General features: G+C 45.6%; 1 protein-coding gene across 2 annotated transcripts in view; it reads left to right on the top strand.

Annotated features, from left to right (window-relative positions):
• The window catches only part of KDM2B (lysine demethylase 2B), a 140,474-nt gene that overhangs the window by 43,089 nt on the left and 80,241 nt on the right, over window positions 1-17,144 (top strand). For both annotated transcript variants that reach the window (XM_014594768.3, XM_014594771.3), the window contains exons 7-9: window positions 399-492; window positions 1,433-1,586; window positions 13,756-13,871. In XM_014594768.3, the coding sequence (XP_014450254.1) occupies window positions 399-492; window positions 1,433-1,586; window positions 13,756-13,871 (364 nt within the window). The remainder of the gene's footprint in view (window positions 1-398; window positions 493-1,432; window positions 1,587-13,755; window positions 13,872-17,144) is intronic.

Raw genomic sequence — 17,144 nt, 5'->3', positions numbered from 1 at the left:
TTGTTCTTTGAATCAATATGTACACAACTTTTGGTGAAGGTTATGTCAGCCAGGCAGTGGAGGAGAACCTGAACAAGATTACTTTGCAAGCAGAGAGTGGCATGGGGAATATTTCTAAACAGTTGAACTAACAGTCCGCAACCTGTTTTAACAAATAGTTTCCTATCCAGGCAGTGGGGTAGCGAAGATAGAATTAAAGAGAAGCTTTCTCCCATTTGAAGTCCAGTTATAGTCCTGTTTCTGCCCCATGACGTGACTGTAAAAATGCAGCAGTTTCATTGGTAGAGACCTCTACACATGCACAGATCACTTCACATGAATTAATGAGCAACATTAGTCTCACATTTGTGGTTAGTAACCTTTGGCTCTTGTACATTTTTCCTTTTTTTGCTTTTCAGGTATTGTTTGATGAGCGTGAAAGGATGCTTCACTGATTTTCACATTGATTTTGGTGGCACTTCAGTGTGGTATCACGTTTTCCGAGGAGGGAAGGTAAGTGGACCAGGCAGTGTGATGCCTTTATTTTTCTGTACTTCTTATGACGCCTGTTGTTCAGAGGATTATTTTAGTATGATCGGTGTATTTATTTATTTATTTATTTATTGCATCTAAGGGATGAAGTGGTAAATCTCTTGGAATCAACTCAGCTGAAAAATGTGGAGTTTTGCTCAGCTGGGGTATAGAGCCTTTCCATGTATGAAACAAGCATGCTGATTATGTCAGGGCAACAAAAAAAAAGAAAGCGTTTGTTGTGAAAAACCTCATTGTACTGCATGGTATTGGAAATATCTTGCAGCATGTAACTGGCTGTGTACCCTTGCTGGGTCAGAGTGCCCTTATCACATCTCCTTAGGTTGCCAGAACCTCTTTGCCTCCTCTTACAGTTTTCAGGATGCTTTAAGAATGCACACACAGATGAATTGATACATGAAGGCAAAAAATGATGGGACTGGTAGCATACACAGCTACAGATGCATCTTTCTAGGTATATGTAGCTGTAGGTTTAGGTAAATTCTGCCATATCTGAGATTCCAGTGTAGAAAGATACTACACATGAATTAAAATAATTACAGCAAATAGTACGTCTTTCTACTTCTGATATTATTAATCTATGCAAACTGGTAACATATAGCAATATATACTACACTAATTTGAAAGTAAGCTCCTAGCAGACTTCATACAGAGAAGATGTTTTATGGAGGCATTATGAAGTAGGTAGTGAGTGACCTTGCCATTTCCAGCAAATGTGCTGGTTACTGCTGTAGTCTGCCAGGGACCTGCGTGCACAAAACCTAGGAAACGGATACTTTATGCTGAAAAGACATTTGCTGTGTTTGTTCATTTCACTGGCACACACTTACCTGGTGGGGAGTTCCTAGCTCTTCCTCTTCATTGGCTGTTTGTAAGAGTTAAACTTTTGCTTTATTTTTAGATCTTCTGGCTGATTCCGCCTACTCTGCAGAATCTAGAACTTTATGAAGAATGGGTTCTCTCGGGAAAGCAAAGTGATATCTTTCTGGGAGACAGGGTGGAACGATGCCAAAGAATTGAGTTGAAACAAGGCTATACATTTTTTATTCCTTCAGGTAAACTCTTGATAGCTCTGACTCTTGTCAGAATCATCAGAATCCTTGCGTTTGATTAACAGTCCCTGCGTGCATAATAAAAATACCGTGTCGGAGCTTCTTGCTGGCTTCTTTGTTGGCAGTCTCAGAAGAAAGGCTAGGGTCTGAATGGGCATAATGTCACAGTGGGCCCAGAAGGCCAGGCATGAGACATGCCTGAGGGGAGTGTGCTCTGCAGTCACTTGGTTCAGATTGGTCTGTGGATAAAATGAGAACTCTGGTTTTCAGGACACCAGCACTTCCTATCCTCAGTTTACTGCAGGGTGTCCCACTGTATTTTCTGCCTGTTTGAAAAAGCAAATTTGTCCTTCCTTTGGTCTCATATAACTGTGCTAGTATAGCTGTACTATGACCACAGTCTAGTCTGCCTCAGTCAAGTTTCACTTGTAGTTTGGAAACTTTCATCCATACTCTCAGTCTGTGCTTATAGCCAGCAGTGAGAGATGGGGCTTCAGAGGCACATTTAGATTAAATTGGGCCCGGGGTCCCCCTCCACAACCTGGGTGCCATCCCCCTTGGCCCAGGTACCCCCAACGCACACCCTGCCCCTCAGCTGTGGGCTCCATTCCTGGCCGGTGTAGCAGCCTGAGTGGGACGCGCTGCCCCCCAGGCTTGGGGCAGAAGCCGCGGCTGCCCCTGCCCACAGATCTGTGCTAGAGCTGGAGTCGGAGTCGGAGCCTGGGGCTGGTCGCGTGACGTTGCCCTACAGTTGGGTAGCACCAGGTGTGCAACGCAGACCGAGCTCTGGGGATGACCCCTTGTCCTGCCACAGCTCTGTCTGGCTGCAGCGGCACCTGGAAAATGCTCAGGATTGCGGCTGGCCTGGGCTTGGGACCTGGCTGCACTGGGGCTGCCCCACCACTGGCAGGTCCCAGCCACACTCTGCTCCCTGCCACCAGCAGCTCTGGCCACTCCCAGGGCTCTGGTGTGGTTGTGTCCCATGCCCCACACCCGGGCCGGTACCGGCAGCCACAGCCCGTTCTGTTGCACATGTTCGGCCTGGCCTGGCTGCCGGTTTCGTCCACACTGAGCTGCCCCCCACCCCGTGCCCACCCTCCAGGCATCTGGGGGCTTTTGTTTAGCTGCGGCCCCTGGACCCAGGCTCAGCTGGTCTGTGCATTAATCCGCCTATGTGGGGCTTGTTCGCTTGAGATATGGTGCAGAGTTCCTCAGCAGCAAGAGTAGGTAGGGCCCTACCTCAGAACAGCTTTAACACCTGGCCCTAGCTTTTCAGGAGACTTGTTAGTGGAGATTGTGTTGAATGTGCACATTTCCCAAGAGCTTTGTCTTTGAACACACTGCCTGCTTCTGGGCTGTTTCATGTCAGGATTGTCTGGCAAAACAGGGGTGTCAGGTACCTTTTTGCAGACAGGTAGCCTCCTCTGCATTTTATATCACCTGAATTGGATTGACTAAAGCTTGTTCACAAGCCAGTGGTGCGTTTCAGTCCTTTGCATCTATAGTGTGGCCATAAGTTTGTTTCCAGTGATATAACAACCTGTAGCAGATCTCACAAGGGAAATATTGGCAGCCTCCCTGCCTGATAGCAACAGAAGTTGTCATTCTTCAGTTTCCAGTGTCAAACTTTAGAAACAGCTTTTTATTTTAAGTTCTGGAGAGGAACAGAGGCTTTGGGAAACAGAGGGCTTCTCTGAACAGGTAGGAAGCAGTGTTTTGTGTCGGTGGGGAGGGCCACTTATGTGCTCATTTGGTAAAGATTTGGCAAGGATTGTAGATTGTGAGGTGATGGAGAAAAATGGTGTGGAGCCAGGGAAGTGAATCCATTAAAGGAATTAGGTCTTCTCTTGAAATGGGTTTGCATGTGTTATTACTATTTGAATTGAATGTTTCAGTATGTCTATGCTGTTTGCATTGATCCTGTTGCTGTATTTGCATGTGTGTCTCCCCTTGTGGGCAATCTTCTACAAGTCTTCCTGTACATTAGTTTAGTGATACTCGGGAGATGGAACAAAGCAAGCTGTAGCCTCCTGTTGGCAGCTTAAGGAGGGCACAGATGTACAGTAACATGGTGGTTGAAAAGAAGTGAATCCAAATGTATGGTTCAAATATCCCTTATTTACTTGCCAAATATTAAGAATAGTTTAGAATTGGAACTGATGAAACCCATCAACCTCTATTTGTTCATAAAAGCATAGGACGAATAAATGCACCTTGCAGTACCTCCTGAAAATTCCCAGTCTTGGGTGGAGAAGTTTCCAAATGTAAGGGATCCTTTATAAAATTGTGCCCATCCACATTTGCCAGTTCCCACCAGTGAGCCAAGGACACACTTGATGAATTGCGGCAAAGGCAACTGAAAAAGCTAATACAATCAGGAAGGAATCTGGCCTCTGCCGACTCACGGAAGGAGAGGATTAACCGATCTGTTGTCAGCATTTAACAGGGAATGATAACCCAAGAAACAGCGTGCTCTCTGCTCAGGGCTGCAGCCACATCAGTGGGATTCCAGGGCATCAGAGTTACCTAAGTATAGTTGGAGCTGGTTTTTCATCACCTTTCAAAAAGCACCCTCAAAAATTATGCAGAAAAAAGGCAAGAAGTTGATGTGACTGCCAGTGTCAAGATATCGTTCCTTTTTCATTCTTAACCACCACTTTCCTTCGCATAGGGGGCAACTCGTCCTCATAGTGGAAATCAATAATTTTTATTAAGAATGGCCCAGAGTCTCTTGACTGGCTTCTAATACCCATACGGGGCAATATACTAGTACATGGGTAAGTGGCATTTACCCAGTTCGTACTGAAGTCCCATCAGCTAGACGCAGCCAAGCCAAGGGCTCCTTCTCTAACACTGAGTTCCCAGACTGCTGCATATTTGAGTCCTCGCTTCCTTCTCTTCTGCATCTCTGTGCATGAAGGCAACTTGCAAGGCTGACGTGCAGGAAGGGAATGTTTGGAATCCATTTCATGGATGGCCACAGACAAAGGATGCTTATAGCTTACAACTGGCCTAAGGATACACTGGACTAGCAGCTGGACAACATTAACTCTCCAAGTTCTGTGACTCTCCCACTTAATCAGACAATGTTGCCCAGCTGGTGAATCCCATTGCTGGCTCTCCTTCAACCATCAGTTCAAGCTTTCCTTCCTTCCCTTCACTGTCTTGTATAACTCCTCTCCAGGTGTCTTATTCTGGCCCTTGACACTTCTCAACACCTACAATTCCAGTTTTCGTGCCCCATTCATCTTCCACTCCTACTTCTGACTCAAGCTTTCTTTCTGAGCCATCCCGGATACGTGGCATGTCCTTTCCATCCTGGTTCTTCAAGCCACTGCCCCGTTCCCCTTCAGAGCTCCTAAAACCTCACTACCTCCCTGCTGCGTAGAGGAGGTGACTTCAGGAGTAAATGTTACAGACAGATCAAAACAGAAATCATCCCAATTTATGTCTCTGTCATCCCAGCATGTCCTAGTTTTTTCTTTACCACATGTACATTGTACGTGATTTGACCGTGACAAGATGGGATCTCGGCAATGTCCCATATTCTGCATATCAAAGCTTGATTTGTGTTAAGTTCAGCTGCTTTCCCTATCTTTGGATTTCCTTGGTTGCTTGGTTCTTTTGGGCCCCCCCTTCCCACAAAGTGTCATTCACTTGTGCGAGTGCGCAGACTGTGGTACTTGAAATGTGCATGTGCAAAGTTTACGTGCAGAAATGGAGGCCAGGTTGGAGCCTGGACTGAAAATTGGCCTCACGGCATTTTATCTTGTTCATGTTAATACCCAATCAAATTCAGGGGATGACTAAAACCATGACTGGTTTTGCTGGTTGTGGGTGAAAAAGCGAAAGACGATGATACATTTATTTTTCCTCTCTGTGGATAGGATTTTCACTGACCTCAGTGAAAGTCACGTATGGGTGTTGGGATAGATATCACTCCAGGTTTGGCAGTGACTGTTTTGTCTTTAATTGCAAGGTGGGTCAGTGCTCAACCAGTGTAGCAAGCGCATTGCATATACTGTTTCAGACGTTATGCTTTTCACATACATAGTTTAAATTTGAATTCATAAAAGAGGTGACCAATGGTAGTATGTGTGATCTGATAGTATAGTTGAGCAGCTTTGAGAGCGAGAAGACTCTTGAATAGTTCTGGCATCCTGAGCTGTGTTCTTGTCAGTCTCTAGAAGTAAAGCAGTAATGACCTGGATCATTGCTTCGATTGGAGACCACTGAGGAAAACCCATGATGCTGCAGGAAATCCTTTTGTTGACTGGCTAAATAAAAATCTCCTGCCAGAAGATTTCAGTGGCCCAGCATTGAAGTAGGAGCCTCCAGAGCTGCCGGAGATGGGTTTTTTTCATATAAGAATGTAACAATATATTGTCCTTAAAGATCCCAGGTTACTTTTATAGTAATAAAGGAATCAGCTTTGGTGTAATCCAAACTGGGTAATGCGGTTTCAGTTTGATGCCGCGTCATCTTCACTTTCTGTCCTGACTTGTTCTTATAGGCACTGCCTGCTGTTCAGCAGCAGCCGTGGTTCATCTCGGAGCCGACTGCGCTCCGCTGCTGGGACGAGAGTCTCCTTTATATGAGTTTGGGACATACTTGGGGCTCTCACGAGAGGAAAGTCACAACGTGAATTTAGGACACTACAGTCTCTATAATTTCTTGAGAGAAATGAGCTACAATCTAGCAAAATGTGCTCATTGTTTTGTGATGATTAGTGCAGTAACAGGGGAACGCTCCAAAACCTGCTTATTTTTAGTCAGCACAGAAATTATGACATTTTTCTGATGAAGCTGATATTCAGAGGGCAAAATGGATGGGTTGGGGTGATGTACGCTGGGCTTCTGGGAGTGACTTACAGAGATTCAGGCCACCATAAATACTACCACAGCGGCTGATATGAAGCGATTCTGTTTGCCGAGGGAGTGGGGGACTCTCAGACCTGGCTCCCGCAGCTGAACCAGACTGTGTGTGATGGACCTGTGTTTTGCAGGATGCCAGAGGATAGCAAATAGTTTTTGTATCAAAGGAAGCAGTAACTGGATGTTAAAAGTATGCCTGACAGTGATTTTCATCGAGTCCCCCTGGACTTATAGCCACCCTGAAGATGGTTGTCCATTTAGTCGTCTCGCTGTTGTTACCGTCTCAGTCATGTTAATGGAAATTCTGTGCATGGAGCCAATGGGGACCGTGCAGGAAAGATCTGCGGAGAGGATCAGAGAGAAGAATTTTTGCCTGAAGTGACACTCTTTGGATAGAAGCCATCAGTTTAATGCCAGGTCTTAGTTCTGTTCCTGTACAGTGTTCTGCCTAATTCTTATCAAACTGAGGTATTTGTAGAAACACTGAAATACAGATGAGCTTCAGTGGGGAAGGGAGGCAGGTGGCAGGAGGGTTGCTTTGTCTGTAACTTTGCTGGTTGGAGTCTTATTCTGCAGCAGGGGTGGCTCTGGGCTTTCTCATTTCATCTAAAACTTGGGAAGTACCAGAGAAATAGCCGAAGGGGCTTGCAGATAGATATTTCTGCTTTGTCCCGTTTCTCTATAGAAAAATGGGGGTTGTCGTTCGTTCTGGATTCCAAGCTGCCTTGCACTAGACATGGAGGGAGGCTGGTGTGGGAGTTGGGACGGAGTGCAGCTTCCATTCCCAGTTTGGCCGTGAACTTGGGGTGTGAGCTTGAACAGGTCTTGTAACTTCTTGGTGCCTCAGTTACTCCATCTGAGGGGTGTTAAAGGGTCACTTAAATGCAATTTATACATATTAAGGACTTTGAGATCTTCTGATGGTCTTTGAAGAGCTTTTCATTAGTAGTGGTTAGCTGTTCAATTTGCTGACTGCAGAGTTTAATTGCTGTGAGGTTTATAGGTGTGACGCTACCCCTCTAATTACTGGGGACAGAGTCATGTCTTCTACTTGTCAAACACAAAGGTGACTTGTGGCAGGCCTTTGGGGCTGTGAAGTGCTACTGCAACACGGCCACTCCTCTCAGGGTATGAGAGATGTCCTACCAGGGTGGCATTGCCCTTTGGTCGACAGTCAGCCTTTTTGAGCTTTTTTTAAAATTTGATTTAACAATTTTTTTATTTGACACATTTAATTGGCATTTTCCACCCAAGATTCTGCAGAATTCTAGAAAAGAGCAGTGTAGATCTTTTTTTAGGAAAGCAAAAATCTGTTCAGTTGCTAACAGTAACAGCTGCACCAGTGCTCCGGCTTGGAGTTTGTAGTCTGTCTGCCCTATAGCTTCGTGAGTTAATATCCTTTTTTTATTATTCTCAGATGGATGATTACATCATTAAAGAAACAGGAGGATTTTGCTAGCCCCTGAAACCTTGTAACAAGTTTGCAATGTTTAATAACACCTGTTTTATAGAATTGCAGAAGATAATGAGATTCTATCTTTTTTAACCATTCAGAAAGGCCTTTGTTGCTGTTAATTTTACCTTCTAGGTTTACTTGAGGTGATAACATCTAAATATTCGAGTGCATATTAAAGCAAGGGAATGATCTGTAATTGTAAACCAGCTGAGGGTGTCTCTGAACTTCCTGAATAAAACAGACTGCACAAAAAAGGGGAATGTTGGGAAAGAAGGAGTGTGCATTAATCCCTCCAAACTGACGTATTCTGATCCACTCAGGAACATCCCGTTGATCGGGGCTATTCTCTCGTTGATGCCCGATGTTGCAGGGGTTCCACACAGGGACTAGGCCTTGTCCATACTTTAAAATCCAAACTCTCCTCTTTTTAATTGACTTGTTTCTGATGGGAGGTGCTTAGTTGAGGCCTAAGGTCTGAAATCCTCTGTCTACCGAACAGGAAATGGTGCAAGTGGTGGCAGCGCACAGTTGCCTTGACAGTGTGTCTCAGCTGTGAGCTAGAGGAATTAGCTCCAGGGGAGTGAAGAGGGTAGTTCAAGGTACTCATTCATTCAGTGCTTGGCCTTTTTTCTGAGACTGCTAGTGCCTGTTTCTGCCTAGAACAGATGAGACTGAATCTGACCAACTACCGAAGTGGAGCCATCCCGCCAGCGGCCAGACTGGAATTGTGACCTAGTGGGAAAAGGTTTCTCATCCATTACCAGTCCCGGCCTAGTGCCATGCTGTCTCTCTCTTGCGTGCATGCACACACAGGATCCAGTTTCAGCTTTGTAGTATTTAACAGATGGTTTTATTTGTAACTTTCAGCAGAAACCAAGCTATAACTTACCCCCCCATTTTGATTTTTCAGTCCTTAATCCCTTTATTCTCATATTAGTTCCATGCTATTGTAGCATCAAAGATAAAATGGATTTCACTAAGTTTTTTGGTGTGCTCTGCTTTTATAAGATTGTTGCAGAGGGGCAGATAGTATCTCATAAGTAGCAGTAACCCAAACAACATGCATGCTTGTGAAGTAGTACCAGAGCTTTTGTCCTCAGGAAACTGCAGCCACTAAGGAGAGAATTGATTAAACACAAACTTTAGAGCTGCCTGTGCTGCGGCTTGCCTAGCCGTATCTAGCCATTAGAAGTCAGCAGGCTCAAACACATGTGCAGTTCTGATATTCTGTCTCATGTGCGGGGTCAGGATCGCCTGTGTCCACCCAGCAGAGGATGTTGGTGACACACACATCATGGGAGGACAAAGAGAAATGTAGTGGCTTGTGGCACTGGACGATAAGGCCCACTGTCTTCGTATTTTGCCCCTGTTACATGTTTGCAGCTTTATGATGTTCTCCCGCTCAGGAAGACCATCCTCCTGTTTAAACTGTACCTTGTGTGGGTGATGCACATTGGAGTTTGCATGCTCAGAAGGCTGCTTCAGGTGCTCGTTGACAAACTGTTACCCAGAACATGCATCTTCACAGTGGTCTCAGAGCCCCGCTGGTGTCTGAGCTGTAGAATGAATCAAACGTATCTGCTGAGCTTGCATGTTCTCTGAGCTCATTTCCCCAGATTACTAGAGTCAGGAATTGTAAAAAGAGTTTCCTGTTTACAGCTTGCCTCTTGGTATTGTCCACCTGATTCCTTCCACTTTCATAGCATGGACCTTTGCTATCTCTCCCTGTACACACGCTGATCGGTGTTAGTGTAGGAGCCTTTGTCTCTGCAGGTGCCACCCGCCTGGACCATTCTTCCTGGGTCTTAGTACTTGTCTGTTCTCCATCTTTACTAGGTAAACTTCTCTTCTCCCTTGTACGTATCTCTTCACAGCTGCTTCTCCATCCTGTCTTCAGCTCCATAATGGCATTGCTGAAGCAGGCCTGAAGTAGTGTAGGATGCAGTACAGTTGAGAGATGCTGCCCTGCATTGGGGTCAGGTTGGGCCATTCTCTTGGTACATGTGAAAGAGGAGGGCACACTTCCCTTTTCTGCTTCCTCCGCAGGGGCTGGCTGGAGTCCAGTGGGAGGAGAGTATAGTTAGTCTCTTCTTCCTCCTTATGAGCATGAGGTATAGGAAAAGAGCTAAGAGGGTCCAAAGGGGAGCATGGCCATGGCTTTATTCCCCTTCTTTTAGCCAGGGGAGCTAGCTGGCTGCAGGAAGAGGTACAGATTTCCATCAGTGTGTGGTACCTTCATGGGCTCGCACTGCTATAGAGCCCAGAGGGAGTCCAGGGGGGCAGCATGGACCCTGGCTACTGCACTGCTGCTCTGCGGCCTACAGGTTGACAGCTCTCTTGTATTTTGCCAGCAGACCTTCCCCAGTGTCACCTGCCTTGTGGCTTTTTTTCTAGTTGTGATGGGTTTCAGTGCTGTGTGGTTTCAATCTTGTTACCAGCACTCAAGCCATTTCTTGTTTTTTAGGCAAAAATGGGGGTATCATAAAAAAGCTGATTTTAAACCTGGCCTTAGCATCTTCAGCCCAGCTATATGTAGAAGACCTTTAGCAGGACTGATTTTGCTTTCGACGACTACAGGCCCAAATGTTGATAATAAGATGGGTAACTTACCCACAAAAGCAGATGCTGCCTCTGAGAATTTGGGGAGCTGCTTACCAGTTCACATTTTCCTGACTTTTTCCTATGACAGACTTGAAAATAAACACTGTTTACACCCTTGTCAGTAATGTTTCCATTAAGGATTTATTGTGCCTGGGGCATTGTTCACTGGAGCATTGACCTAACAGTCAGTAGTCACTTGTCTGGAGCTGTCACTTAATTATATTAGGGGCAACTGCCTAGTGAGTTTGGGGATCATTAATACAAGGGCCTTTAACATCTATTGGGGCTGAGGATAAGAGGTCAAACGAGAGAAGATGAGACCAAAGGGGAGTAATAGTGCAATTAGTGGTTCTCCACTGTAGGTTTCTCCCTGAGGAGACATAATTTAGGTGAGCCAGGCCCTTGCAAGGTGCAGTATATGGTTGCATCAAAAATGGGCGAACTCTTTGTGTTTTTGTACTCCTTTAATTAAAATGGAATATTTCCATACTCCTTATAAAATTTGAGAGCCAGAAGCTCACCACCCTCTGGGCTGCTGAATATGGAGCCAAGTTTCAGCTCAGTGAATTTCTTTCTACATTAGAGCCATAAGTCTCTGACAACAAATTTAAAAGAAGATTGACAGCTCTTTAAAATCCCTCGTTACCGCAGTTGTCTCCACTATTTTCATAGATTTCATAGACATTAGGGCTGGAAGGGACCTCGGAAGATCATCGAGTCCAGCCCCCTGCCCAAAGGGCAGGACGTCAGCTGGGGTCATAGGATCCCAGCAAGATGAGCATCCAGTTTGCTCTTGAAGGCGTTCAATGAAGGCGCTTGAACCACCTCCGGCGGCAGGCTGTTCCAGACCTTGGGGGCTCGGACAGTAAAGAAATTCTTCCTTATGTCCAGCCTGAAACGGTTTTGTAGTAGTTTGTGACCATTTGACCTAGTCGTCATCCTTTGGGGCGCTCTGCTGAACAAACGTTCCCCTAGATATGGTGGTCACCCCTGATAAACTTGTAGGTGGCCACCAGATCACCCCTGAGCCTGCGCTTTTCCAGGCTAAAGAGCCCCAGGGCTCTCAGCCTGTCATCGTAGGGTCTGCTTCCCTGACCCCTGATCATGCGCGTGGCTCTTCTCTGCACTCTCTCAAGCTTCTCCACATCCTTCTTACATCCCTTGAAGCAGGATGTTCTCTGTGATGAGGAGGCCTCACTGCTGGGTATGGCAGGGAACTGAGAGGGTGGACGAGAATCCAAGAGTCCCATGTCTGCCACTGCTTTGCTCTGTGACCGGGTGGATCTTTCTACTTCTTTGAGCCTCAGTTTTCCCAGACTGTAAAATGGGGCTGATTATACCACAGCCACCCAGCCAATTGACCCTAAATTGCCAGGTACAGACAACCTTATTCAACCCAGCATGTCAGCTTCAGGAAGGTGGCAGAGACTGACCCAAACCGCCTATTCTTCTATCACAAGTCCTTGATTATCTGTTGAGAGCAGTAACCCCAGACTCTATGGCTTGGGTTAGGATATCTCTCGCTTCCATGTAGATCAGGGCAAAGAAGATTATTTATTTTTACAACATTTTTTTAAAGTACATCTGGGTGTTTCTCTGATGTATTTTACATGATGCACTGCCCACATCTGCTTGCAAAGTGGCTTTATAGTGTTGCATGCATTCACCAAATGCCACTGCTAGTGCCAAAATCTCCTGTAGCCAGTTGCTGTCGATAAAGTTCAAGGTGGTATCCCAGTCTGTTGCTTGGACTGCAGAGTCACCCAGCTTTTTCAGCGCTTCTTCACATACACGTGCCCCAAACTGAGGAATCCATTTCTTGCAGTATCTGCCCCTGTGAGAAAGGAAGGAAGCCAGTTTGCTTTAGAGGTGATAAACATGCTTGTTGGTCATGAGTAACTCAGCGACTGAAATTAAAATGACTATTGTAGGAAAGATGCTGTAATATCCAGAGTTGCCAGAACCATTGGGTGCCTGTAATTTTCTCTTCATTACATTCATCTTGTGGAATTAGATTTGTAAAGGCAGAAAAATGTACCAGGAGTGAGGGCTTTGTGTTCTTCACAAGAGTATTTTAACTTGCTGTTTTTTTTATTTCATTTTCTCTCCCTCTCTCCTCCCAAATGCTTTTCAGTGGAAGCACCATGAGCAGTTCTCTGCCATAGTCAGTGGCTCAGGGACTTTCTTTGCTTAAAGCAGGAGGTTTGCATGGTTTGTAGGCACTGGTAAAAGAAAGGCTTTTATACGTGAGAGCAGGAGAGTCCTTGAGGCTGAGTGGCATTTTCCTGCTGCCTCACTGGTCCTGACGTGAATGCAGACTTAATAGAAACTGTGTAGCTAGGAAGACAGTGGCAGCCCCTTGCGTGGCTGGGCTTCACAATGGTGGAAATGCTTATTATTAAGAAAAGAAAAGAAAAATGTCATGTTGCTGCCTCCATGGGTCTTTGATCATCAGCAGGATGAGTTCCTTTATCACAGCGGAGAACAGAGCCCACAGTCCTGTGTAGCCTAGGCTTCAGTGGGTGCCATGCCAAGCTGATATTGCAGAGGAAGGAACTTGGGGGGGTCTCACTGCCTGAACTGCTGCGTGCTGTCTCTTTGGATGCTGAGCATCCTCGCCTCCCCCTGGAGTCCCTGCAGGGAAGTCAGTCCCTTGCAGGATCAGGCTACTAGCAGTCTCATCAGCTGCAGTTAGAGAAACATTGAATCCATGAAGTCAGGGCATGCATTTCACTTGCCCTGAGAATGGGGCGCAGAGCTCTCACCTCTAGATAACGCTGGGCAGCAACCTGAAATCGTTATCCTCTGCTGGCAGCTGTAGGGCCTGCGGAAAACAAGTGTGACGCGTATCAGTCCACTGGCACCCCACGCACCTGCCACCACTCCTCACCTGAGTTGCGCCCTTGCTGTGGTGGATAAGGAGAGGCCAAGAGACTGAATTACCTTCCCATCTGTGGAGCATGGTTGAGTCACACTGATAGAGTTTGTTTAGCCTCTGCCCAGAGTATAACTGTTCTGTGGATGTCTTTAATCTCTCCCTGCCCCTTCCTGCTGATACCACAGTTTTGATATGTGACCTTGAGGTAATCTTTAACCTTGTAATTGTCTCAGTTTTTCCAGCTGTAGAATGGGGACAGTGATATTTTCCTTCCTCCTGGAGGGTTGTGAGAATTTGATTGTAAAGTGTTTTGTGATCTGACATAGCATGAGGCATTCTCAGTTCTTTGCTTTCCCTCCCTAGGGTGGATACATGCAGTTTATACTCCAGTAGATTCTCTGGTGTTTGGTGGAAATATCCTGCATAGCTTTAATGTTCCCATGCAGCTTCGCATCTATGACATTGAGGACAGAACAAGGGTAAGGATGCTTGATTCTCTTTTTAATTGTGCAGTTCTTTGTGCCTGTGTCCTGTGCAGCAGTGCTTTTCCATGTCCCTTCCTGAGAAACAAGAACTGGAGGGAACTCCCTGTCAGACTGGTTGGAATAAGAAAGGTAAATGGCAGATGGTGCGTGTTGTTTTTGGTGGGATTTTGCCCCCTCCCTTCCCCTTTCCACTGATCAGTCCCTTCTGAGAAGGGACTGCTGTTTGAATGCATGTCTCCCTTGACCTCTCATAGAGTAAACTCCTCTTCTGCATGCAAACAAACTGCTCTGTAAGGACCTTTTTGTCAGCACTCAGGACCAGAATTTTCTTCACCATGTGTGGGCCCCAGAGAAACCAATACAACTAGTGACTTCCACTGTCCAGAGTGGAACTGGGGAAACCATAAGGACATAAGAATTGCCAGCCATGTACTGGGTCAGACCAGAGGTCCATCTTGCCCAGTGTCCTGTGTCACGCAGGGCCACAGCCATGCACAACGTGCTCACAAAACGTTATTCATCCCCTCTGCTCTTCAGAGCTTTCCTCTGCAGTGGCTGTGCACTAGAGGAGAGGAAACCTCAGGGATAAAAGGAGAGGCGAGATTAGTCTGCACTCTGCATTGATCACCTAGCCACAAAGTGGAGAGTGTTGGGGTTATGGAGTAAGTGAACGGGCAGTTCTGCACTCCCAGGGAGAGAACTGGGCCTTTGGTTAAGATTCTTGTCCCTTGCAGCTAGAAAAAATGCCAAAGGATCTCAGAGTGTCAGCCAGTGTTAATCATCTCATACTGCTTATTTGATAGCCTACCACAGCATTTTAACAGAAACATGCTTCCACCCACGTATGGAAGTTCATACAGGGTTTTCCACTGGAGGTTGGACCATTTGAAAGGCTGGCACCAACTGATATAAGCCGAGGTGTGAAGTTACCAGTACAAGTGTATCAGTTTATAACCCTCTCTGTGGATATTCTGACCCTGGCAAAAGAGTGGCCTTTTCAGGTTAGCTTATATCATCTAGAAAAACAAATGGAAGCTAAACTGGAATAAGCAGTTAATTATGGGGGTTATATTAATATAACTAGTAATAATGCTTTCCAGTGTAGGCAAGGCCTGATTAATACTGTTGTGCATCAAGAGTGTTCTCATGCTATTCTAGGTGTGAAGAGGGAGTGATCCTTGCCCCTGTGGGTTTTCTGTTTAAATCAGACCCATCCAGTAGGGAGAAACCAATGTGCTGATATGTGAACATTGCTTAAAGCCGCTACACCCTGGGCTCATATGCAAAAATAGCCTCTTTCCAAGACAGCCTCCAGACTGCCCATGTTGTGCTGCTGGGGGCTGCCCCGCTACTTTCTTGGGGTTACAAAGACTGATTGCTTCACTGTGCAAATCACTTTCCTGGAGTGATCTGAACGAAGTGAGCTGTTCGCCACGTGGGAAAGAGGAGGGAAGTCCAAGGACAGGGGGCAGTCTGGAAAACTGAAGTTGAAATTGGGAGGATAGAAAGAGTGGAGTTTGGTGTGGTCCTTCATGTGAGCACCAGAGGCATGAACCTGATATGAAAGGACAAAAAGATCTAAATTGGGTAGCGATGTGATCAGAAGAGCAAGGGGGGAAGCCACAGGGTTTATAATAAACTGAGGGGAGGTAAGATGCTGAAGAGAAGCCAAGGAAGAGGAGGCTGTAGTAGTCCAGGCCCAAGGTGAACGGCCTTGGGATGGAGCAGAAAGGAAGGATGTTAGAGTACTTGTATAGGAAGGACTGACAACATATGGTGGGGCCTAGATGCGTGCAGGAGGGGAGAAAACGATGAGGAGGTCAGTAGACTTGTCAGCAGTGGTGGAGAGGAGGTGGAGAAAAGATGGACGCTGGAAACAAAATGAATGAATCATGTAGATGTGACCATGGAGAAGACTGACAGGAGACTGATAGCAATTTCTGCACTAATAAATGAGTCAGAGCCCTGTTTTCATAGGAATTGAGCAGCCAGAGCTCGGTGCCCTGCATCTCTGCAAGTCAGGCCCTGTCCATGGCTGTCAGGGTGAGCCTGACTTTACAGATGTTTCTCAGCCATCCACTGAGGAGTATATTCTCCAAATCACTAAGGTGGTCAGATACCAAATCCCCAGCCCCTTCATTGGGAGCTGGGTGCCTGGCTGCTCTTGATGACACAGAGAATTTCCCCCTTAGTGGAGTACTGATGATGAGCATTTGGAAAGACAGAATCACTGTATCTCCCACTGAAAGTCACTGGGAGTTGGATACCTGCGTGATGGTGGTGTCTTGGAAAATTGTCTGTAAATCATTATTTAGAAAGGGATACTTTGATGTTCCAAGACCCACACGTTGATCTATACCATTGTGGGTTTTGTTTTAGATCATTTGTGTGAACACTGTGATATACTCAGTCACGCTCTCCCATTAAATACTCCAGTGCTTACAATAAATATATGCTAGCAGTTCAGAACTCAGGCAACCCTGCTATACCAGATTTGTCTCGTTCGCATGCAGCTGTGTGATAGCAGTGCACTGTGTGCAGTTCAGCACCTGTGATCAACCCTACAATAACAGCTGTATATGCAGTCCAGTGCTTACAAGCGGTCCTGTGATCACAAAGGTGTTTATGGGCCCTGCACTCAAACAGATCTGCTGTACAATGTGGGAAAGAAAATATAAATTTAGTAAAGACAGGGAAAGTCAGCCTTTTTTTTTCTTTTTATAAAACAGCAATAAAAATGCTGAAAACGTCAAAAGAAAATCTCTAAGGAGTAAATGTGTTCAAAATGAACAGAATGCTGGGGTGTACTATTCCGTTTGTTTTGTGGATCAAATATTGTAATTTCTTCTTTATTCCAATAATCTTAACTGAGTAGATCATGTGCACTGTACTTTAACATGAATTTGCCAGTGAATACACTGCAGATGGCTTTCTCGTGAGTATCGATCTTTTCATTGTGTAGCACAGAAGTAAATTACATGACGTGATTCACAAAGTAATTGCCACACTCAAATCAAAGTGTAATATGGGTGTGTTTTCCTCTCCTGATTTTGCACAGAGCAATTTTATGGAGGTTTCATGTGTTTAAACCCGCTGTATAATGCTTAATCATCTTTGATTGCTAGTATTCAAAGCCATTTTTATGCTAGGTGCAGTTGTTATTGTCTTAGCTGCTAAGACGAGAGTAATACACGGTTGAAACAGTAATGCTGATTTAGAGCCCGATAAAATCATCTAATTTATACACTTGTCATGCTTATTCTAGCT

The sequence above is a fragment of the Alligator mississippiensis genome, chromosome 10 (assembly GCF_030867095.1).
Source record: "Alligator mississippiensis isolate rAllMis1 chromosome 10, rAllMis1, whole genome shotgun sequence".
Taxonomy (NCBI): domain Eukaryota; kingdom Metazoa; phylum Chordata; order Crocodylia; family Alligatoridae; genus Alligator; species Alligator mississippiensis.
The sequence above is the reverse complement of the archived record's forward strand: the minus strand, read 5'-3'. Positions and strand labels throughout refer to the sequence as shown.